The sequence below is a fragment of the Neodiprion virginianus genome, chromosome 3 (assembly GCF_021901495.1).
Source record: "Neodiprion virginianus isolate iyNeoVirg1 chromosome 3, iyNeoVirg1.1, whole genome shotgun sequence".
Classification (NCBI taxonomy): domain Eukaryota; kingdom Metazoa; phylum Arthropoda; class Insecta; order Hymenoptera; family Diprionidae; genus Neodiprion; species Neodiprion virginianus.
Window position 1 is genome coordinate 31,825,285 of NC_060879.1, and position 23,950 is coordinate 31,849,234.

The following is a 23,950-nucleotide window of genomic DNA, read 5'->3' on the forward strand; positions in this document are numbered from 1 at the left end:
TCACATTCGATGAGCTTTCTGGAAATTTTCCACACCCTCCGGGTGTTGTAGGAATGATCGATTTCACACGAAGATCGTCAAATGGAGAAGAGTCGAAGCCGTTTGCTTGACGCATCACCGACTGGTAGCACGTGTCAAAGCCGGCTGTTTAAATTCGCATTAAATTGATTAATTCTGGCACGATGTACTGTCTGGAAACACGATGTAATCCATTCGCGCCTCGGGCAAGACTAGATCTAGTTTCGCTGGCTGGTACAACGCGTTTGGGATCCTCCGCGGAGGTTCTCTAACAATGAGCCACCTGCTGCTCTCGCCTGACAATCCTTCGAGAGGTCCGGTGATATTAATGTACTTACTGACAGCCTCGACGAGGTCGGCAAGCAAAACCCCGTCACAGAGGTCGGCCTGGAGGTCCGCAACCCTTCGACGAGAACCGCCTCGCTCCAGGTAATGATTCGCCCAGTCTGTGTATATCTGAAATAAGAAAATTGGAGAGGTTCATTAGCGCATGTAACGTATAACTGCAACGTGTATACATGTGTAAATATACAATATACATATACGTATGTATATAGGGTAGAGAGAAGCGGATAAAGCCATCGAGTGTTTCGGAGAAACGAAACGGCCGTGCTCTCTTACTTCCTCCCTCTCTACCATCGCCTCTGTCCGGTCCTCCTAAGTATTCTGGGTTTAGTAAGTCCGTTGAATCTAGATCGTTTTCGGTTACTAAGAAGGCTGATGATAACGGACGTCTGCAGAGAGTCGTTCACGGTAACCCGACGCGTGTACGGATAAAGTGACGGAATTTTGTCACGCGAGGAAGAAAAAACGGACCTCAGCTTCGAACAACGAGATTTTTCTTTAATGGATCAGGCTCTTATGTTTCAAGCTGTATTTCACGATATATTGATAGTGCGAGTGACTCGTTTCTTCCTTTTGTTGTTTTTCAATATACAATTCGACACTCTCGAACGCGATGAATTTTGAATGACAATAACGCGGTAAAAAGATATACACTGTTTCAACGAGAGTATAAGCGTGAATACCATGGAAGAAGAAACAAAACATTCCTGTATCCCATAATGCAGCTGAGCGTTACAGCGCACAGAAAAATTACTGCATGCATACGAATCTCTTAACCGCATTGAGAACAATCGTGCTTAAAGAATAAACAGAGATTCATATTTCACGGTATGCCAAAGTGATCGGAGAGAGTAGCATCGGAGTTGACGAATGACTCGCAGATTAATCTCAATCTGTAGGAGCTACAATCAAGATTAGAAAATAAACATCTGGCGTTACCGTGCAAAGATCAATCGTCTAAGTAAGCACGCATGCTCCTAATTGTAAACTTTAGTGGCCTACAACCAGGGCATTGTAACGGTCAGTGAATAGGATCACGTGTTTATGGAGCTGTAGAACCGTTGACTTGATTAATATTTTTATTCACCCGCCGCTGTGGCGGAGGTCGAGAAGTTGCGGTAGCCGCTGAGATTGGCAGTAAATATGTAGCATGCGAACTGCAACTCGTTTTGCAGTTACCTGCGAACAATCGCGTGCGTAATTGACGTTCTGGGTGTGAGCTGTACAGCGACGGTGTGCGAACCTCACGCGTCCCGATCCGTAACTTATCTGAACTGCCTCGTTGCCTCTGTAAGAACTCGAACCACATCAACGACACGATACCACCACTATCTCGGATCGTAATGGCGAATCGATTTTGTAACGAGCCGACGTTCGTAAGCTCGTAAAATTTGTCGTCTGGTGTAGATTTCTAAAAAACTCAATCAAAGCGTGAAGCGAATGATTAACGACTCTGTAATGAAATTTGAGGAAAAAAGAAAGAGAAAGGCGACATTTTTCACACAACAGGATGCCGACAATTATGCTCATATAAAATTCTCTGACTTTTACCGTCAAAAAATTCATAATTCCCTGACTTTTTCTAACGAAACTTGCGTGATGTTGGGTAGCTTTTATAACCAAAAGCTCCTGAATTTGTGCACCTTGATTATATAATTTTGGATCTAAAAAACACGTGGTATTACTTCGTTTCACACAAATGATTAGAAATTCAACAATACCATTTCCGAAAGTTAACTTATCGTTAACTGAATTTACGAAGTATAGCTGAAGTTTGAAGACGATTTGTAAAGAAAGTATGTTTTTTCCCTGTATGGTCCATCATAATTCCATGACTTTTCCGTGACTTTTCAACTGAATTTTTCTGATAGACGAAATTCCCTGACTATTCCCGGTTTTCCCGGTCTGTCACCACTCTGGGAAAATCAAGCGCGGGGTCGTAAACCTTCGCATCGTTACGTTCTTACAGACGCGAGTGTCGATGACTCGCGAACTTTTAGAGAATTAGAAATATCTGACTTCTCGTCAACATTATTTTCTCGTCAGCGAAATACGGTAGACTTACGTTTCAACAAAACAGACAACATCACATCGATTCGCTCCATTGCTTATATTTTCTCAATCCGATCACGGCAGAGAAGTGTAAAGAGAAAAATGAGAATACCGAGAGGCTGATCGTGCATACAAAATTAAAAATTCCCAGCACGATTTCATTTTTTCCTAATTGTAGAGCGTGATACGTAATGATCACCTGTGCAGTTCATGATACGGTGCACCTTGATACTGAATTTACGGGTGCAGATACCAGCTGCGATCGAGGTTACGAATTCCGGTAGCTGCAGTCACGTTATAACGGCCCAACGAGTCAAGACTAAAGAATTGGAAGCTAGTTGATCAGCAATAAAATCAAAGATAGCACCAATGAACTGGATTATATTGCCCGTGCGTAAGAGACTAGACCCGTCAAGCTGCTCGGCAATTGTCATATACTAATTGGATCCATTTCACATAACTTATGTAGCCAATGTTCGTCGAGCAACCCTAAGGAACAATTTGGTGCAAGTTTTACGTAAATCGGTCGATTGGTTCTCGTTTTTATCGGTAACAAAGAGACAAAGGATTTTATATATTAGTATAGACTAGACATCACATCGGTTTTATGTTGAAATTAGATGAGAAATAACAGTGTGGATCAACGGCAGCTGCCACAGAATGTCGTTATTCCAGTGCCCATTGTACGACCTCATACTCCAGTCGATAACTACATCTGGATAAGAAGAAGAAGAAGAAGCCCGGGTTAAAATTCATCGCACAAGCATTGGGTTGGATTCTGTTATTTTTCCTTCATCGTAGCTCGCAGAGGAATCACGAAGTCGCGATAACTCATTCTCGCAGGCACTGGTACAAGTCTATAAGATGATTATGAAAAAATCAAAGAAAAACAAAATCACCTCTGTGAGTAAACGATGTCGTCCGTCGAACGAGGCTAGCTCGCGTCTGGAGTGAATGAATCGAAACGAAGGGAATTGACGAGCGTGTCCAACCCTTGAAAACGCACAAAACGTACCAACCACAATGCATCTCTTCAACCCCCTCGTGGTGAATGTGGCACGCCGTATACTTAGTCACCGAGTTGCACGCGCATTGCTGCAGTTATAGGTACGACAATAATCCATCGCGAGTATTGAATTGGTGTGCGTAGGCCTGACGAGATTTGTACGTGTAACGGGCTTTTATAATTCATCTTTACTTACTGGATGTATCCTACGCAAGCAATAAATACATCGGTATGAGCGTCGCGTAGCATTAAGTTCGATGTAATCAAGTCGACCCGACGTTGTCTATTGTGTTCCATCACTAGACCGAGTGACAAAATAATACTGTCGTATACGTACAGATACGCAATATAACTACGATGACGATGATAATAATGATGATAGTAACGACGGAAAAGATGACGATCACGAATCTCCTCCGGACCGTCGGTGGTAACAATGAAACCTACGCCCGGTTATAATATACAGGTATAAAGTGCACATTATACCGTGTATTGTTCGATGCGCGTACACGCGATGTTACGCCTTGTATGTACATGTGTGAGCCTCTGACGTTGGTTGGCCGATCTATAGATACGCCTGTATAATGCGCGAGAGACGTAAAGGTCCTGCGCCAAAACAGAAGGCGTATAAAGTATGCATGGGCAGTGTGTATTGCTTGCGTGGAGTGCATCAGCACTCTTGGATTCGTAGTGTTTATTGTGCTGGGAGAGAGCCAATGTTTTTGCGACGGGCGGGAAGAGAGCTAAAGAGAGAAAGAGAGAGAGAGAGAGAGAGAGAGAGAGAGAGAGAGAGAGAGAGAGAGAGAGAGAGAAAAGGGGAAGATGAAATGAGATGAGGTGAAATACGCGCAGATGAGAGAAGAGGAGAGTGTCACAGAGTGGGAAAAAGCCAGAGAGCAAGAGAGAGGGAGAGAGGGAGAAGGAGAGGGAGAGGGTATTCTAAAATGGAGTGAAGCGAGAGAGAAAAGAGGAAGAGAGGAAGAGAAGAAGAGAGGACGGGGGGTTAGTCACCGGCGTACACACCACGGCGGACCTATTTTTGAGCCGTCCAAAGAGAAAACCAAGATCACTTCCTTCATAATTTCGGGTCACTCCTAATCTCTATTATTCCAAGCGCAGGCAGTGCGTCCTGCATCGCCACTGTAAATACCAAAATACCGATAACTCTGGCGGCATCTTTTACTCCGGATTTACTGCCTCATACAACTCAAAGAGACCTGAATGCCTCCAGAAGCTATCGAACACTGCGTCAACTTGAGATGCATATCTGATACCTGTCGACGAGTTGACTTTCCCGTTCCTCGTTATCATCTCGCATTGTGTTTTCTAACGTCACCCGTCAGGGAACAAACTGTTCCCTCAAGTCTTTGGCAGAGCTCGTGACAAAAGAACGAATATGCTGAATGTATACTCCTTGATCGCTTATGATCTAAAGAAGATACAAGAATTTTCCGTAAAGGCATGAGCCTGCGAGGGATTCTTTCCCTCTGATTGGAATGATCGAAATTCGGTCAAGAAGGTATAACAACAACCGTCCACACCGGATTGAGGTTAAAGGTGTAAAAATTTGAGTTATGTGACGATGTTACTCGTTTGTAATGGCTCCAAAATTACGACCAGATACGGCACAGTTGGTAGCGCGATCAGCATGCACACAGTGGCTATTACTGGCACACTGACATGTTTCAACACTTCTCGTGATTTTAAATATAAAATTTAGACTCTCCGGAAATTCCGACGTTCGTCATTCCTGAAGAAACCAGCAAACGACCAATCACCGATTCTGTGTAAAAACACAAGGGGAAGTTTGGTTTAAACTGATTGTGATAAAAATTGAGTCAGCGGCTTACGTCGAATTCTTGGTTCTGTATACATGTACTATAATACGCTGTTGTCCCGCATGAGAATAATTTTAAAACAATTCACGAGATAAAGGGAACGAACTATGGATAGGAGAATTTCACACCCAACAACGAGTGGATCTTGATTCCAGGCTCGTCACACGGCCGATTCTCAAGTTACCGAGCGTTGCTTTGAGCACAGGATGAGGGTCTCGCAAATCCTCGAACAACCACTCGAGTTCTCTAACCTGCCCTTTCCACCCGGCACGTTAACCGTAGGTGTTAATAAAGCGGTGCAGAGCCGACGACGCAGACTGAACAACGCTTATTGCAACCTAACCCGACGCTGTAATGTCGTAGATTTCGCGTAGGTGTGCACAACGGACGAATCTTCGTTGTGCTCATCCGCACGTCTGTCTTTCCGATGGTTAATTAGACGTGCGCTGTTCTGCGCTTGCTGCACAATTTCTGCGCTTTAGGCGCATCCATCGCCACAAAGATGATTAGGGTCAGCGGGGATTTGTGCGGTAAATGAACTCCACACGTTCCACTTTAATTTGATAATTTTTTTGCTAAAGAAAAACTTTAAAGAAGCATAACACAGAGACATCCGAAACAATGGAACGTGCAATTGTGGCACGAAAAAGGCTGACTGGTCACTAGCCGTGCTCTTTGCACAACATCACCCTTATCTACTGCAGCAGTAACCGAATAGCCATTCCAAATATATAAACGCCTCTGAGATGTTTCGATAAAAGAGTCAACACTCATCCCTCTATTTGCCTTGATCAACATGTTTTTTCAGAATTCAACGATCCAAAGTTCATGTTGATGGAAGTATGTATAGACCATGCAGAAGGCAGATGGTGGAGTGAGTTACATGAACAATGGGTTTTGTCTGCTAGTCAAACCGTGCTGACAAATTTATAGTGGAAGGTGCAAGTTAGGTGGATGTAAATCGACTCTCGAAATGAGCGTCACCTCCTTTTCCAACGATATTCCAGTATATGTATATTTACGTATATTGTAACGCGCGTTAAAAATGCCACGTTAAAGCCGCGCGTTACCATATATAAAGCGAAAAGAACGTTGAATTTTTGCAATAATTCATGGATCTGAGCTTCCAGCCTTTGTTCATTGAACATGTGAGAGGTGCATTCGTTAAAAATGAAACTCCTTCCATCCCTCAATGGTGTAGTGAGTAGGGATCAATCATGTCACTGCTGAAAGGATCCTAATACCGAACTTTCAGTATCTTTCGAACGCTCAGTCCCTCAGATTTTTAAAATCTCTGATGAAGAATGCGCAAATTGAAATTAATGTGTGCCAAATAAAAATCATCTTGACGTAAAAGTTGCAAATTCTCTCGGTTCACATTAATTATAGTCAGTACTTCAAACGTAGTTGCTGCAAAAGCAGTTAAAAAAAAACTTTTACACTATTCTTGGCCCTATCAATATACCCAAGTATAGTATTTCGTACGAGTAATTTCCCAGCGAAGCTAACGAGTGACTGGGTTGAAAGTTCTGGGGTTAGTGCAGAGGACACGAGGGTCTCATGTCGAGAGGATAGGAGGGTGAAATACCTGTACAATGTTTCGGGTAGTAGGGTCGATCTTGACGTCGTCGGTTGAGCCTTGTACGGACCTTGGAGCTCTGATGCAAGCCATAATCCCGGACTTTGGTGCTTCACCGAGGCTTTGCCAGGCCGCGTTCGGCGGACAGTAGCGTATGAGTACGGATATGTCCGTTGGTATGTATATGAGAGAGTGCCGCGGTGTCCTCCCGTGCAATAAAGATAAGGCTTAAGGAGTTTAAAGAGCTTAAAGGTTGAAAGGTTGAGAGGTTTAAAGGCGCTAAGGTATGCGTGTCCGAAGTGGGCATTCGCCTCGTCCCGCACCGGCTCTATATATTTCTACGTCACTTACAAACCGCACTCAATGTCCACCTAATGATTCCGACGAACCTTTCTAAGGACACCTAAAAAGCACCCGCGATCACTGCGGTGTTGCACCGATATCCTTCTTCCGTCAGCCGCTCTTCTCCGGTATTTATGATCTCGACCCGTCTAGACTCAATCTAGACGACGGATCAACTGTGACATCCACAACGACACGGCTCGAACTTAATCGAACTCAACTATCCTGGGTGCACCACGTGACCGGAGGAAGGGAGAGTAACGGCACCATCAAACCCTTCGATTCCTAAAGCGTGAATTCTGAAATATTCGTCGAGCTTCGCTGTCGTTCTTGAATAGAATCACCCTTTTTATTATGTAACACGACAAAATTATCCTCAAGGATGTTCACCTTGAGTTATTGGCACTGTGTGATAGAATTTGACTTGTAAAAATAGTAATACCCCATAATTATATATTTCTAAAGTAATTTTTCTATTCATATATTATTTTTAACAAATTTTTCGGTTACACGAGTTCAAATTTTTCGGTGCACGACTTTCACCGATAAGTTTATCAATCGACAATAATATTAGACAACTATACATGTAGCACCAAATTTCATAACTTTTTACGAATCTTCGAAGTGTTTAAGAAGGTTTCAGTAGCGTTTCGGGCCTCCCTGATCGGCGCGCACATTTTCAAAGGCAAGCCGCGACGAGCGGAACGTGCGTCTCGACGGTGCGGCGTACTAGACGTGACTGAATCCACTGCGACGCCCGGCGTCGACATGCGCCAGTGTGTGCAGATGCCTCAGACAGTCAAAATATTGACCTCAAATAATAGCCGTAGTGCAGAGAACAGGAAGGACGATTATTTTACACCGATGTACCTGTGCGCCGTTAAATCAAGTTATCTGCAAGTCCGTCGTTTGTAATTTTCGTTTCTTTTTAATGCATATGCAATCAAATTTCCTAACTTGTGGTTTTAACGCTTTGTTGAAGTTACGGTTGTTCTTCTGGATATTCAGAATACGCTCTAGTGATATCGAAATTTAAATCACCGTTGCATTTTAAATACTTTTCGTTGTGTACCGATGTCCTTTCGAAAAACAAATGCGAGTAAAATTTGCTCGTCATTTTTCAAAATCGGAAATATGAGACCAACGAAATTACTTTTCAAATACCACGATTTGCGAACTCAAAGCTCTGAGGTCACTAACACATATGACACGTTATGGCCACTGAACGTTATATTTTATCATGAATTGCCAGCTTAAAAATTGAGGAGCACTGATGCACACAAGTCGTTGGGATTATTTGTATTTACAAAAAATAAAAATAAAAATAAGGTAATTTATTAGACAACAAACTGGTACCGCGGTTTAGACGAGGTAAAATACTGTGGTCTAATAAGAAACGAGGTTGTCAAACACGGGGCAAATAACTAAAGTTTGAAGAAAAAAGTTAGAAAAAGGCAAAAGTTCGACGCGAAATATATCAGCCGAACGTAAAAGTGACCTGCCAGTAAAGTTCGTGAGTTGGTTAAGAAATAATAACGTCCATCCGCACCGCGTGTCCCGGTCCTGGCGTAGCCGAACAGGCCGTATTTTGGACAATACCATTCCATCCGCCGAACGAAAATAACATCTGAGAGAAACGAACAGATGATTGGGTGATTAGAGATTAGGGTTAGAGCAGCCTGTAGCCTCGCCGCGGTAACTTTCATAAGATTACCGGAATAGACGCGTTACTTTAGTCAGCTACCGCACCGCTAACTTTCAGCCTTCCTTCTAGACTTCTTCTGCGGCTAACTAACAACTCGGGAAATAAAACAAATTAACGGATTACCAACAGCCATTGGCCGAAGCTTTACCGCGGCTATAAATTAATTAGTAAATAATTTCCTCCTCTGCATCGCTCCGCGTCTGATCGTTTCTCGTGCAGGATCTCAATCCCTCGGTATCTTCCTCGATGTATTTGCTGTACTGCACATTCATTCATCCAAACCTCATGAAGTGCAAAGTTCGCTATTCTTTGTTGTATCAACGTAGTCGAAAGTCGCATTATCATTCGAATCATGCGCCAAGTACTTTATTACGATTCGGAACAGTCCCGCAGGCGACTGAAGAGCCTCGGTAATTGTCATAACCTAACGTCGCGAACTCATGATGCCGTTCTTCTTTGGTAGCCACAAGTCAAAATTTTCGTTCACAAATGAGCCGAAAAATTTATTTGCACATTTTTTTGTTCCACTTGTTACGAAAGACTGTAGTTTCCGTTCGGTTCATTCAACTCAAAAATTAGCTTTCTTAGGAAGCTTCATCGCGAAAATTTTGCGTACACGTAATGTGAAACCTCAACAGAAGTGTCAGTTATTTTTACCATTTTTTTGACAATTTCAACGTGAATAATACATATAACAAAGTAGCTTTTGACAAGGCTTTTTGCATACACCCTCTGTCATATTTTACGGAAAATTCCGTCATGCTATGTAAAATGTAAAATTTTTTGAACAAATTAAACTTAGCACAGACAGTGATAATTTGAGGTGAAATTTATATTTACACGATGTACAAAAAACTTATTCAAAGATAAAAGGTCATTTCCCCCTTAACTCGTAAAGAAATAAAGTATAACAAAGATTGACGAGCAGACGAAACTAGAAAAACGAGGGACCCAGTCTCCGGGTTATAAGCAGAGCGCAATCGTGATTCGTGGGTGATCCCCGACCCACGTGTGGACATGTAAGCATATATACATACATGTATACAAAGATGCCTATGTATAGCTCCATCGGAGGATTTGTAATTCAAGGGTAAAAGAGAGGCGAAAGAAAAAAAAAACGTGAATTAAAAATACAAACAGAAGCCAAGTTGTAACGATCGCGCGTGTTGAGGGACAGAATTATTACAAATTCTAGATGACGTCTAATTATTGTCGCCGTCGTCCCCCTTCAACTGAAATCCTCGAGTTAAAGTCCCGGCGCGAGATCTTAAATCTCCCGCTTAAAAACAAAAGAAGGGCGAACGATGGGGCGACGGGGACGGGGAAACGCGCGGGTAAAAAAGCTCCGCACGAGCACGTGGCGCTTCCGACGCAAAAAAGCGAGGGACTACGGACAAGGCGGGCCTGCTCAGGGACATGGAAAGGAGAGACGGACGAATGAAGAGGAGCGAAAGCTCGTGCAGGATAGCCCGCTGAAGGGGGGGGAGGGTGGGGGGGAGAGAAAAGGCTAAGTAGTAACGGAGGCCACATGTTCGCCTTCCATCCACCGCGAATGCAGGGGATCGCTGCCTCCCGTATGAACGTTATAAACGTACGTACCTACTACACGTGCAGCGTGGATCACGCCGCGAGTGCTGGATAAAGAGGGATTGATATGAAACGGGGTTAAAAACGGGGCGAGGAAACACGTAGAAGCGAGATGGAGTTGATAGTAGAGCAGAAGATGGGGGGGCGAAACGCGGTGGGATAGTAGTAAAACCAAAAAAAAAAAAAAAATAGGAAAAAAACAAAGAAAATCCTCTTTCAGCTGGACGAGTGCCCATTTCCTATATACACTTTACACACACCAATTACGACTCCGTGAGTACACGTATGTCGTTGAAAAGTTTGCACATCGCGGCCATAAGGTATTCGCCTCTCTGTGTGTGTACTTCGTGCGTATATTTGCGTGCATGTAATACGAATACTGCAATCAGTAATCGTGTGCTGAGCGAAAACACGTGTTGAACAATTTTTAAATCTGCGTTACCTAGCGCTAGTTTTATTTTCTCGTTTGTTAAAATTCACGTACACGTGAAGTAGGACAATTGAAAAATAAGATTCTAAGCAATTCCAAATATACTTTTTTAAACATCCTTCATTGTAAAGGAATACGAGAAAATAATAATTTTCCATTGATACCTTGCAATATCTCGCAATGTTACAAAGAAAACTTTAATTAAACGCGTGTCTATTTACGTTTATACCCAGACACGATTATACAAGCATCAACCGTGATGAAATGGAAGATATTTTTTTATTTCACGACATATAGTTATAAAAAGTCTCGGCAAGACTTTATTGACAGTTATAAGATTGTCGATACTAGACGAAACGTAAAATCGAATCCTACCGCAAACATCGTAGTTAAGAGGAAATTTTTGCTTAAAAAAATTCACTACAATCTTATACACAAATGTATACAAAGGGTATAAGCAACGGTCGGTCAAGTCGGCATTAAATAAGCCACGTAGCCTGCACAGGATACGTTAGGTATAAAGGGGAGAGAATCGGAGGGATAATGAAGACGGTCGGGTGACTGAAGGCGGTACGGTTGGGAACCTCTGTAACCTAGTTAGCGATCCCCGAAAGCTAGAGGATGCACCCTCTTCCCTCAGGACGTGCGCGTAGTACGTGTCCTAGAGGAATACGTGCATCCCTCGCGGGTAAAAGTTACCATGGTAACCGAACCGAGAAATTTTTATTCCCCGTTATCCGTGTACACGTCTACGTGTGTGACGTACGGCCACATATCCATATGAAACGTGCAAAAGGTCGCGCGTGAATTCGAATGCCACTGGAGCGTGTGCAGGCGGCTCCTTGAGGAGCGGGCTGATGCTGATAGGTATGCGTTCAAGACGGAGAAAGTAGCCGGATAAATATTTATGTGGTAACAAGTTCGCATTATGCGTGTATAATGCATTGAAATTTCTCCCCATTTTAACTTGCACTGGCCGAGCAGCAGCCAAGCAGCCCTGATAATTTATTTAGGGCCCGCCATATCCTCTCTCTCTCTCTCTCTCTCTCTCTCTCTATCTATCTCTGTCCTCTCTTTCACCCCCTTTGCTTTTATTTCTGCTTCTTTTTTCGGGTCACACAATTCTCGGTTCTAGAAACGCTATTTTACTCACAATCGTCTTTTTACCAGAACATACGTTACTCGGGTAGGCGCCATGCGACCACGTGAGCATGTTTTATGAATGAGTAAGACGTACATATCATTACAACACACGCGCGTTCCTCCGTACGAGGCGAGAGAGAAGACCGGCGACGAGCCGAACCGCATCGCGGCGTCGTCCAAAAGGATCCTTCGGAGCCCAACCCTCCCATTGTCAGCTGGACCCGTGTGGGCCTCGACACGAGAGTGGCTAGACGCGATATGCACATTTATTACACCCGTGGAACTCGTGTAGGTTATAAGTATCAGCTATAATGACGTACTCTCTGCGTATAACCATTATCCGTGTAATAATGGTTAAACTACGATTAAATACCCACCCCGAAGTTTCGTCGCCGACCTTAATTTTCACCTTTCACATTTCGGACTCGGGTGGGAGCGAGTTTTTCAATGACAAGAAAATCGGGACGTATTCAAAGTTATATTGATTCCTCGAACATAGGTACGAATACTTGGAACAATTTTTACAAGTAAGAGATGATAAATATGTCAAAAGTTTCATCATTTTGAATTATGACCATGAAACATTCGACACGAATTTTGACGATAAAAAAATTCGTCCGTAAAGCTTGCACAAAGATTGAAATTTTCCATTCCACAAAAATGTAGATATAACGTTTAAAAAATATGGTGGCACTTTTCCGTGGATACGAATTATCTTTAAAAAAAAATTGATAAAAAAGCTCAAGTATACGAAATCAATTTTCCCACCTGTACTAAAAGAAGATCATTTTTCTAAAAGAAAATTTGTTTACGGTTAGAAAAAAAAACCTGAATAACACACTCCACTAAGCAATTATATGCAACAAAACGCAAACCATATGTAGCTTATACAAAAATACTCGGAAACCTTGACCGACATACAATGTCATAGTGGGAAAAACCGCAACACATGAGCTCTGCGTGCAGATATGTGCGTAAAATTACTAGGTATAATAAACCATCGACGTCACCAGCAGCACTTGTCGACATATAATTACAGCTGAGCACGTTACTTCTTCCAATAATCGTTAAACCCTGAAATATGACCGCGAAGCAGAGTCGTCACGACACCAGCGGGACTATTACCGTTTCAGGCTTTTCGAGCTTTGTACGATTTCCCCGCGATTTGCCGACGTAGCCGTAAGTTACGCGTGCGATTTCCGTCCCGATTTCCGTCACGGCACTTCACAGCGATTTCCAAAGCTCGGACTGTAAGGCGCCGATTTTCCGTCATACGTTACGAGCCGTGATTGACGGACGCCTGAAATTAGAAGCGCAGCCCTCGGGTTCAGGAATCGTAGGATGAGCCACCACGTCGAATCCAATTGACGGATCGGGGCGTCTTCAACGGCACACATTCGCCCGCGGGCCGAATACGGAATTGCGATAATTTTTCCTCCTCACGTACGCGCATGCATTCTATTCGGCCGCCTTGCAGTGACAGACACGGGGCACCTCCGGAAGATACCCTGACTCGGGTTCGTCCTAACGAGCCCTGACATTTCGAGGCAGGGTTTTCCCCCGAAGGGCTCTACCCGATGCCAGATCAACGGGACGTCGCCCTCGTCTTCGCTCTGCTAGCTTCGCACCCGTTGGCAGATTTCGTAAAGACTCGTATCGCATGAGATTGTACGTGGGGATGAACAAAGACGATACGGACCGAAAAAATAGGGGGTTATTCGCTTCGAAGGTGCACGTCGAAAATCATTTGAAATCACCCGGTGTGACTTAAAACGATGAAATAAAGCGTATATGAAAACACGTATCTCCTCGAAAAATTAAACTGTACTCAGAATAAGAATAAAAAGAAAAAAGTGCAGCGTTGAACCTGCCGCATTCACGGCGCGGAGATGCAAATGCACAATCGAGCCTCATTAAGACCTCGGAGAAACGAACTCACGTGTCTATATTTAGCTGTTACCACTTTTGACCGCTTTGTGAAGCTGTGGTTGGCGGCTTTTGCTGTCTTCGCGTTATTAAGACTAGCGCTGCAACTCGAGTAACCCCATATGGCGGCAATTTGAACGTGACCGAGTTAAGATCTGCGGTAAGAGGAAGGCTCTGACTTTACCAAACTGTGTACAAACTGTGTATAAACATTCGCTGAACAATCGTCACAGTACACCATGTAACTGGTTTGGGAATAAAAAGGTGCCAAATCATTTTTAAAAACTCAATATTTTCGGAGCAACGCGTTTCCTTGGACTATTTTGCGAAATTTGAACGTATTAAAGACTGGAAAATTGTTTCCCTGTAGAATTCAAGTACCGGATTGAGGACGGGAATTTGTTTGAGGGGTGAGCATTAATTGCCTGATGAAAAAAAAAAAGAAATGGGCTATGACGCACTGGATTTGATCAGCTGTAGATCGCGGTACGGGCCGTGTTCCGATGCGAGTGCATCGATTTGGAGTAGTAGGCACAACTAATTTGCGGGATACACAATCCATTAATCCAGATGCCCAAATTGGTTTACTCAGACGAAATCCTATCCGGGATGCAAAGGACCACCGGAATTTGAACTAATCCCCCCCATCCCGATTTCCTCTCCCTTGAACCCGGCCGAATTCGTCCCAATTGAAGGCTGCATCTGCGGCTCTCCTCCAGTCATTCTCGGGAACGCCCTTGATAATCGAATTACGATAAGTAATTTATCCGTATATGGGGTGACGAACTGTGCGCCGACACGCTTGTCCACAGCGGTAAATAAAAGGAAGGAGAAAAAGCGATGAGGAAAAAAAATCTGGCCGTTTACACGGACTCGTCTGCCGCCGCCGAAGGAGGGTTGACGGATTTGTCTATTTTTTCAGCCCCCGGACGACGCCGGGGGATTCGATGGGAAATGGGGGCTTGATTTTCAACCGAACAAATGGATCGGCTGCACGGGTTTATCGAGTTACCTGCGCTGGTTCGCTTTCCGTTGTTTATGAAATGGAACACTCGGGGCTGAAGCTCGGTCATCAAAAACAAGGATTAATTAACTACACGGGAGGGAAATGCACTCACGGTTAATCAACCTTGTCAGTTGCTGGTTAGCGTATCTCGTACAAAGATCAACGCTGACAAACCGTATCTACCTATTTACCGGGTGACTTGATTCAAACGACGATTGCTTCCTCCACTTTGTAATCACACGCCATGATACGCCGAAAGAAATTTCGCAACTTTAGAAATAGAAATAGAACCAAAGTATGACTTTTTGTTACATAGAATGCAGGGTCTGTTTTTTACATCGGTTCTTTCGGACATTCCGTATTTTCTAACGTTTATTTATATTCAGGGGGCTCGAGACGCATTTTCTGAGTTATATGTTCTGGTCCGTAAAAAAAAAAACGATATTCGGATGTACTGCTACATACATCCTTCAAGGTCTTGTTCCGTTTCATTCGCATAAATTTTCTATTACAAATAGACGAAGTATTTTCAAAACTGAAAGTGAAGTCACAGTTTGTGTAAATTTCTCTGAGACGCCACGTCACTCAACGTGTAGAAATAAAAAAAAAAATGTTTTCTAGGATGCCTGCAACAGAAAAAACAAGTCCTAAAATAAGGCAGAGCACATGCGTTCCGTTTCATTCGCAGACAATAAGCATCGCCCATGTAAGTTGGCTGCAGAGCGATGACAAAACGAAAATAAATCCAAGCGGATTGTGTAGGCATGTGCATGTATACAAGGAAGAGATAAGAAATGGCCCCTGAGACACGCGTCTCGTTCCCGGAAACGGAGAGTTAACCGTCGTTAACGAATGACATCAGTTCCTACGATAAAATTTCTCACGAAGATGACGCACGAATCATTCGATGACGATTCTTACTTGAGTCTGTCCACGACCTACGACGATATCGACGAAGAAGGCGATTCGCTTTTTATCCATTCGACGGAGAGATACTAGACAACGCGCCGCAGCGTCTAACCGGAAGTTGTATACCCGTCCATACACGTGTCCGTGTATACATTAGAGAGGGTCGTAAGTCAAGCCGCCGCCGTGTGCCGAGCTCCCGTGAGTTTGTAGGATAGAATTTCAACTTGGGGGAGGCGAAAATTGGCAATCGAAGCAACTAATTTAGAACTGGGACGCGACCCGGTCTCGGAGTGGGGTCAGAGGTCGGCCCAAGTCCCGAATGGAGGGAAGTATAACCTACCCCAAGCCCTCGGGGTAAACTAAATATCTCCACCCGACAATCTTCGCCCAAAATGGATCTCTGATTCAATCAGCCCAAGTAATGACTCATGGAACCTGTAACAACTCGTCCTGTTCCCAATTTGCGAAACGCGATATTCACTATTGCGAAAAACATAGACGTGTTTAAAGCTCTCGCGATTCCTGTTAGAGCGTTTATTTTCCCTTCCTCATCTTTCAACGCTCCCCATAATTTTCGCACTATTTCAATATCAATTGTATGCATAAGACTCTTCCATTAAACTTGAAGATTCGCTCCTCAGAATGTTCTTGCGAATTTAAAATACGTAACTTGTCCTTCAAAAGAACATCAGAGTCAAGATGCTGCAACGAGATCATTGCTTATAACCGAAAGAACGAATTTCGACACCGAATCTTCGTGCGGTGATACGAATTTTCGGGTAATATGAAATTCGGAACGGCTTGCACATTCCATGACCACGAAAGCACGGTAGACGTACCATAAAGCTGCCATCGTACTCCTGCAATGTCTATGGATGGGGCGTAAAAGTTATGACGGCGGTATAAAGAAAATATGTTGCTAATCAAATTAATATATATATGTTTGTATATATATATATATATGTACATGTATACATTCGGGGTGGAGAATCGCCTAGCTGGAAGCAATATGTGCGGCAAAAGTCAATTTTTCCGAGCGATTGATCGCCCGGGCATCTGACGCATGGCGTACGATAGCCTGCATTGCAGCGAAGCTGCTTCCACGAAGCGTGGTAGAGATTTCGCGATATTGAATCTCGAGCTCTAGCTGCAGCGGCGTAAGATGCTGGTAGTAGCTCCGCTCTCGTCGCCCTCAGAGTAAACACCAACCAAGCGCGGACAGGGGATTGATCAAAGTGTTTCGACACCCTCGGGCACTGTATTAGCCCCGTCTAAAATCACCCTAAGAAATTCATACGGCCCTACAGCCTCTTACGGATGCATCGAGTACGGGCCCGCCCGACTAAGAAAAACACCCTATGCAGCCGGAGAGGCGGCAAGTAAGCGTTAGACCAGATCGTCAGGCTGAGCTGTGAGGATGGATTATCCGAGAATGCGACCAAAGATGCGCGAATAACCGCGAATATTTGGGAGTAAAGACGGGAAATACCGATGCCTCTGCCAACGAATCCACGAGGGTCGTGTTTTCATTTTGATGAGTATTTTTATCAAGAGAATCGCCTGACGTCAAAATCCCGAGCTATCGTAAAATAAATAAATAAAAATTATGTAAAATCCGTCGTTGGATGCGGGTGACCGCAGAGTAATTGTGAGGGTAATTTTGAGCCCTGATAGAGCGAGGTATATTTTCTCGGTGACGCGCAACCACCGAGGAGAATATTGCTTCCTTGTTGCGATGCAGCCACCCCAAACGTGCCTCGAGGCGTCGTACCGAGCTTAGGTAATTTACGAAAAGTATCTCGATTAAAAAGTGAAATAAGAAATCTCGCAAGGAAAGAAAACAGCAGCTTTCTCCGCGGGATGTAGCCGTCTGAGCTGGAATTATGTTGCAAATAAAATATGCAATACGTACGCCTGCAACTGTACGAGGAACCGGGCGATTTTATTTCCATTAAAATTAACCGTAAGCCGTAAGTCGAATCGCGTGCTCATTCATGCGCCGTTCGCGAACTGTCGAAAGGAAAAGCAAAACGAACCGAGTGCAGGAATGAACTTCGAGCAGATATGCAGGCATACAACACTATGGATGTATGTACGGATATTTTTGCATAAGTGAATTGAATCGTAATGCAAACGAACGAACGAGTGGGTTTCAAAGCCGTGCCATCGAGCCTACGGTAGACTTCCCTGAGGCTTTCAGGACCCGGAGGGAAAGGGAAGAAGTCATTGTTGTTCTCTCCCAGAGAAGCCAGAGGCGGACGAAACCGAGTGAAGAGCTGCAGCTGACAGCTTGCAAATTTGCGAATTCCAACGATATTAATTGACTCACTCTTCAGTGCTGGAATAACTTCAATTATGTTAACTCCGGCCTTTCGAGCACTTCGCTACGCTTTATTCGCCGCATCAAATCTCATTGTTGTCGTACGCGCCACTCACTCTATAAAGGGAAACTTGGAATTCTAACTCTGCGTATTGAGAGATACGATTTTTCAATACAAGCATCTCTTGCAATATTTTTAAATAATCGCGCATTCAACGACCAAATTCAAAGTACCTAATTGATTTGTCACGATTTACTTTGAGATTTTAAATATATCCAGCAAGGCGAAAGAGAAATTCTGCGACCGCAGCTAATACGTTTATCATGAGGAATAATGATGTATCGATATTCGTTCAGTAACGATGTAACTTGACCGTTTATATTGCCAGGTTCAAAGACAGGGTATAATTTTAGAGTAAATTGACGATGATTGATTATGTTTAATAAATTGCCGTTCAGTGATATACCAATGTGCATATGTCCGTTACACCAAATCGAATTCAGTGACAATTACTATCAACTATATGAGCCACCTTGATCAGATGATAACATGAATCTCACAGCGTAAGCGTAATATTCCCTTCACTCTCTGCCTAGGGCAATACTGGTCCAAAGAGATAAAAGAAAACCATGGAAAATTCGATCAGAATATTAATTTCTGGCATTCGGCCAACACGAGCGAAGCGAATGAGTCACATTCGGATACGAGTAGGTATGATTAAAGTAGCGTCTCAATTAAACCCCAACACCGTAAAGCCACTGGGCGTGAAATTCGTCGCGTGAAATATCTCTGAATCAACATTTCGATCCAATTTCGAGGATCTCTTACCACCTTCACTGAGCATTTTTACGCGCAAGTGCAGCAGCAATATGGTGAACCTGCACGTCGATGCAGTTTTGTCATAAAACTGCAGCGTACCTCTTTAGTCGTTTTCCCCCGCTGTTGCCACTGGTAAAAATGTTCGGCGTTCAACGCCCATCCAGGAGCAAAGCTGAATCCTTCGGCAGCAGGTTGCAGGCAGGAGTTTGTCACGGTTTCGAAATTGCGACAAGGGTCAGGCAGCTCGGTGTAAACGCCCATCCTGGTGGGCGTGAGGCCGCCGCAGCCGTCGTACTCGTTCCGTAATTCGTACCTGGACAGAAGCAGCTCCTTTTCGAGGTTATACTTGGTCTCAAACTCGAGGAAGGACATGTCGCGCATTTCGTCCTGAAAGTTGTTTTGCGGCTTGAAAGCGAGACCCATGGTAACCTGGCGAGAAGCGTCCTCCAACGAAGGTAACAACCTCTTCGGCGAGCGTTTCGGTGAGTTCCTCGGTGAGAAACCAGTGTCCTGATCCTGATCCTCGGAAGGAAAATGCAGCCTCCTTGGTGATTTCTTCGGAGAATTCTTCGGAGAATTCTTCGGCGACAGCAGACTCGAGGTAACTTTAATTTGCTTGTCGTTAGAATTCAGACAGTGAGCCTCGGTAGTGAGTGATTGAAAAGCGACGTCCTGTCGCTTATTATTATTAGCATTAGCGATGGAGGAGGACCTAACCGGCTTTGGAGACGTCAATTTCGACGTTTTCACCTTGGGTCTGGTTCCCGTCTGCTTGTAATTACTCGGTAACTTCAGTCCTGAGCTTCCTGACATTGTACACCCATTTTTCAAATCCACCCACACCGACGCCACATGCTCCGTAGGTGGCGGACAAACGGCAACAATAAACGATGACCTCTCCAACCACCGGATCACCGGGCGCTCTTTCACGTCGAACACTGAGCGCACGCGGTAAGAGGTTCCCGCGAGGATTCCCCGCAGGGACTGAATGGTTCAAGGAGCGCACCGTCCGCAGGACGAACGGCCGATGCAAGGGCGCGCGCGCGAACACGTACGCGCTACTTTGGCACAGCAGCTCGACTCGTGTGCCAGTTGTGTTCCCGATGAACCCACACCATGGCCGGCTCTGCACGAACTGCGAACACGAGTAAGAATCACCCGTGCGTGTGCCCGGAATTCCACATATCCAAAGCTAATGGGTCTATTGACCAGTGCGCCAATTATTGTCCGCTGTTGCGAATTCCCCTCAGAGGCCGCAGTGACAAGCGCGTTGTTATTGCGTTCCGGTCTCTCGTATTTCGACATGTCAAAATTTCGAACCGGAGTATCCCGCTAATTCTACCCGAATTAATTGTGTTACGTTTTCGGACTGCGAGGTGTTTATAGACGTTTAGCGGCAGTTTGCGATAGGATTTGGACAATTGCTGGAGTCGTTAGAGTTACAGCTTCCGCAGTAGTTGGAGGAAACTTTGCTGTTATCGTGCCAGCGCCACCCGCGTAATCCTGAACCGTATTACTGCAATTCGGTTCGATGAAACTCGTCCCGTTACTGCATGACCGTTAATAACTTCGGGAGTTGACTTTCATTGCATCTTCTTTTAACGATCGATATAACTCCCCGATTGTTTGTCTCGGTAGGACGCTTTACTTTATGTGAAATAAACTGTTAATTGGCTTCGTTTGGTGTTATACCCGGTTATAATCGAAGCGCCGAGATGGACGAGTTGAAGTTCGTTGCCACCGCGGATACGGAAAGCGATGCAAAACGAAATTGGTTATATATATATATATTCATACCTCTCGCTAACGAGTCTCGTGACTGGTTGCGTCAATTACGCTAATCACCGTGTGTTTATGCACGAAAGTCATCCGTTATTATACCTGTGTTGATTCTTCGCGAAAGAATGTATTTTATTTATCATTACGCCGAGAAATGCTATTGATTATGTTTATTGTTTCTTTCACAAGGTTTTTTCTAGTACAGCAAGGTATAAGTTCTGTGAACAATCCAATTCCAAGGAGTGCTGCGCATTCAACTCCTGACCGTTCTCCGTAATTTTTCGAACGAAACGGTGAAAATTCGTTCGTGAAATTAACTTGCCGACAAGCTTTCGTTGTTATCGTATTTCAACGCGCGATTCAGCTGTAAAATAATGTAAAACTTTCCGGAAAAATGCCCCGGCGTATGAAAATTTCACCTTGCGTTGCAGAACTTGTGCAGTTTAAAACCCTTCGGATTCCTCTACATCGGTCCCAAAATCTCGAAGTAAAATAGACAGCCTGTCTTTCCGACGAGCGGAAAATGGTCCCAATGCCCCATGAGGATCCGACATAGCACTGAAAGGCAGAATTACTGATTCGAGGGTGAATTAGTACAGCGCGGTACTCCGACCATCAGAAACAGGATGGAGAGCGCCCCATGGACGGCTCGATCGGCATTGCGACTCTCTTTCCACTCAATGGGGGTGAATATTATAAACGCATTTGCAGAGGGCTGCAAGGCGGGAAAGAGAGGAGGAAAGTGAGGCGCGGGAAAGCGGTAGAAAGAGAGAGTAAGATGAAAATACAGTGGCGGTGTATCGCCGGTTGCCCGTGCCCTGCATATATGGCTAGAGCGGAGCGGCACCTCCGCAGGCCATAATATGCATACATATTTATGGTGAATGCTCACCGTGCCAGAAGACTTTACATGCATGCTAAATAAGTTTGTATTTTGACGTCGCCTGCACGCCGGATTGGCACCACTACAGCTGTAACCCCGTAGGTATTTCGACATGGGGTTGAGAGAGCGGGGTGCGAGTGCATGCATAACGGGAGAGTATAAACCTATACTTTTCACGAGGTACATAAACCGCCTAACTAACTTTCGCCGTGAAGCCGGTGGCCCGTAGAAGCGTGGAGATACCGGGCCATATCCATCATCGTACTATTGCACGCACACGTCACTCAACCAGGCCTATTATATGGGGTTTTAATTCGACCAGTAGATACGTATCTCTCTTCGTCACGACATCCCGAACTCGCGAGACGTTCCCCATAGCCCATGTGCACTCCGTATACCTATATACACGCCTTAACAATTGCACGGAAATTGTTACAGGTTTGTTAACGGCGAGCTTTTCGTACCATTTTCATCGATTCGAAACTGTGACAGAGTAAAGCGCAATCAGTCGATCCGGAGAAATTATTATTTGAGGGGGGGGTGGGCTTTAATATTCTTTGTCTTCCAATTGATTGTTCGAAAATCTGTTACTTACGTAAGTCAATGTATACCGACCCACAAAATTCACTTACCATGTAGACCGTACCGCACTTTTCTCACTAATTGTGAGTATAACGAGTTCACTATACTTCTTTTCCCACACAGTGAAGAAAAATCGACGTGATCACTTGCCGTTGCGCCACAGTGTTTTCTACGATGCTCATTACTATGATTAATACTGCTTATACACGGATACACGCGTGAGCAAAGCTTTGACGGATTATGTTTCGAACGAGAAACGAAATGCTTCCCTGCCGCTAATAGAGTGCTCGCACTTGTAATCCGTCGTCTAAATCGGGCCAGAAAACACGAAGGATGCAACTTCTTAAACGGATCGCCGCATCTATCGATTTGCGGCGCAACCTGCAGCGTTTCCGCGTGTGACTTATGGGGTTTTGATGGATGGACAGCCGAAGGGCACCGAGCCAGAGGCTGCCTCGTCACCGCTATAATTAATAAACTCACACCGCAGCATCGAGGGCGTGTAAACCGTCCTCGTCTACACGTTGAACCTGCGTATTGTCCGCACACAGAGAAACGCCTCCCCCGCAGCCGAGACTATATAGCTTTTCCGTTTCTACGGATTCAATATAATAATGCGCCCTGTCAACCCTGCGCGGCTGAGCTTTATGCCAGAGGTTCTCACCGCGGGCCAAAACGGCACCTCTCATTCCCAAAATGAAAGGATCCGGACGGACGGTGGGTTCTTCTTCCCGGATCCATCGTCAAAGAGGAAGAGAGTCGCAGGGCCGATACCCGGAACATCCTCCCCTACTCCTGAGGGTGGCTTACGGAAACCGTTATTGCCATGTCACTGGCTTCGGGATTACGGCCTCATTTTTTCCACATGAAAGTGAACTTATTCCTCGAATATTATATATTCGGTATTGTAGGACCCCTTTGCGAATCGCGACGTATCTCCGTCCCCAGTCCTCGGTTCGTGTTCTCACAAGCGATGGAACGTGACATTTGTTTTTTTCTCCTCTCTTCTTTTTAATCCGATTTATGTTACATCTATGAATCGAATAAGCCTTGTACAGTCTACGTAAGAGGAGAATAATTTTTTACGAGGTTATTGAATTTCAAAGGGATTGAAATAATTCCGGTAGGTGCTACACGCAATGCGGACTGCGCAGGAGGTTTTCATTTTTAACGAAATACACGATGGTGATCCCCTGAAAGGAAGAATACAGAAAAGGATAAATGGCTGGGAATATAATGTGTTTCATTCAGCCGGAGGGTCGTCCAATTTCAGTCTGTATATACGCAGCTGCTTTTTATTTCATTCCCCGTCATCCCTCGAAATACATTTAGTGTTAATTGAAAGGAAGTTGCGAAACACCGGACGAAAGACCCGAAACGTTGAGCGAGAAAGCATCTCGATAAAGAAAAAAAAAAAAAGAACAAGAGAAAAAAAAAGGCACGAGAAGACGAGGGATAAAAAAATTCTATCAAATCACTTGGAGAAACGCCATAGAAAACATCGAAAATACAAACGAGAGAAAATGGATTCACCTGTTGGGACGGGGGAGTGTGCTTGTGCAAACACGGAGGGGGGAACGCTTTTCAAGGGAAGCGAAGCCGCGTGGAATAAGTGATGTTTTGTTCAATATGTTTCTATGCGGTCCCGCGTATACAGGAGGGATGATGTGGCTTACTTGC

The 23,950-nt window shown here is 44.4% G+C and overlaps 1 protein-coding gene across 2 annotated transcripts in view; it reads right to left on the minus strand.

Annotated features, from left to right (window-relative positions):
* Positions 1–23,950, minus strand: part of LOC124300594 (protein sickie) — a 173,584-nt gene that overhangs the window by 113,469 nt on the left and 36,165 nt on the right. Inside the window, exons 1-2 of one of the 2 annotated variants that reach the window (XM_046754862.1) lie at positions 6,848–7,610; positions 357–474 (exon numbers count right to left, since the gene is read on the minus strand). In XM_046754862.1, coding sequence (XP_046610818.1) covers positions 357–474; positions 6,848–6,931 — 202 coding nt within the window. In that variant the 5' untranslated portion in view covers positions 6,932–7,610. Of the gene's footprint in view, positions 1–356; positions 475–6,847; positions 7,611–23,950 lie in introns of those variants that run through there. The other variant, XM_046754863.1, reaches the window with a different exon arrangement.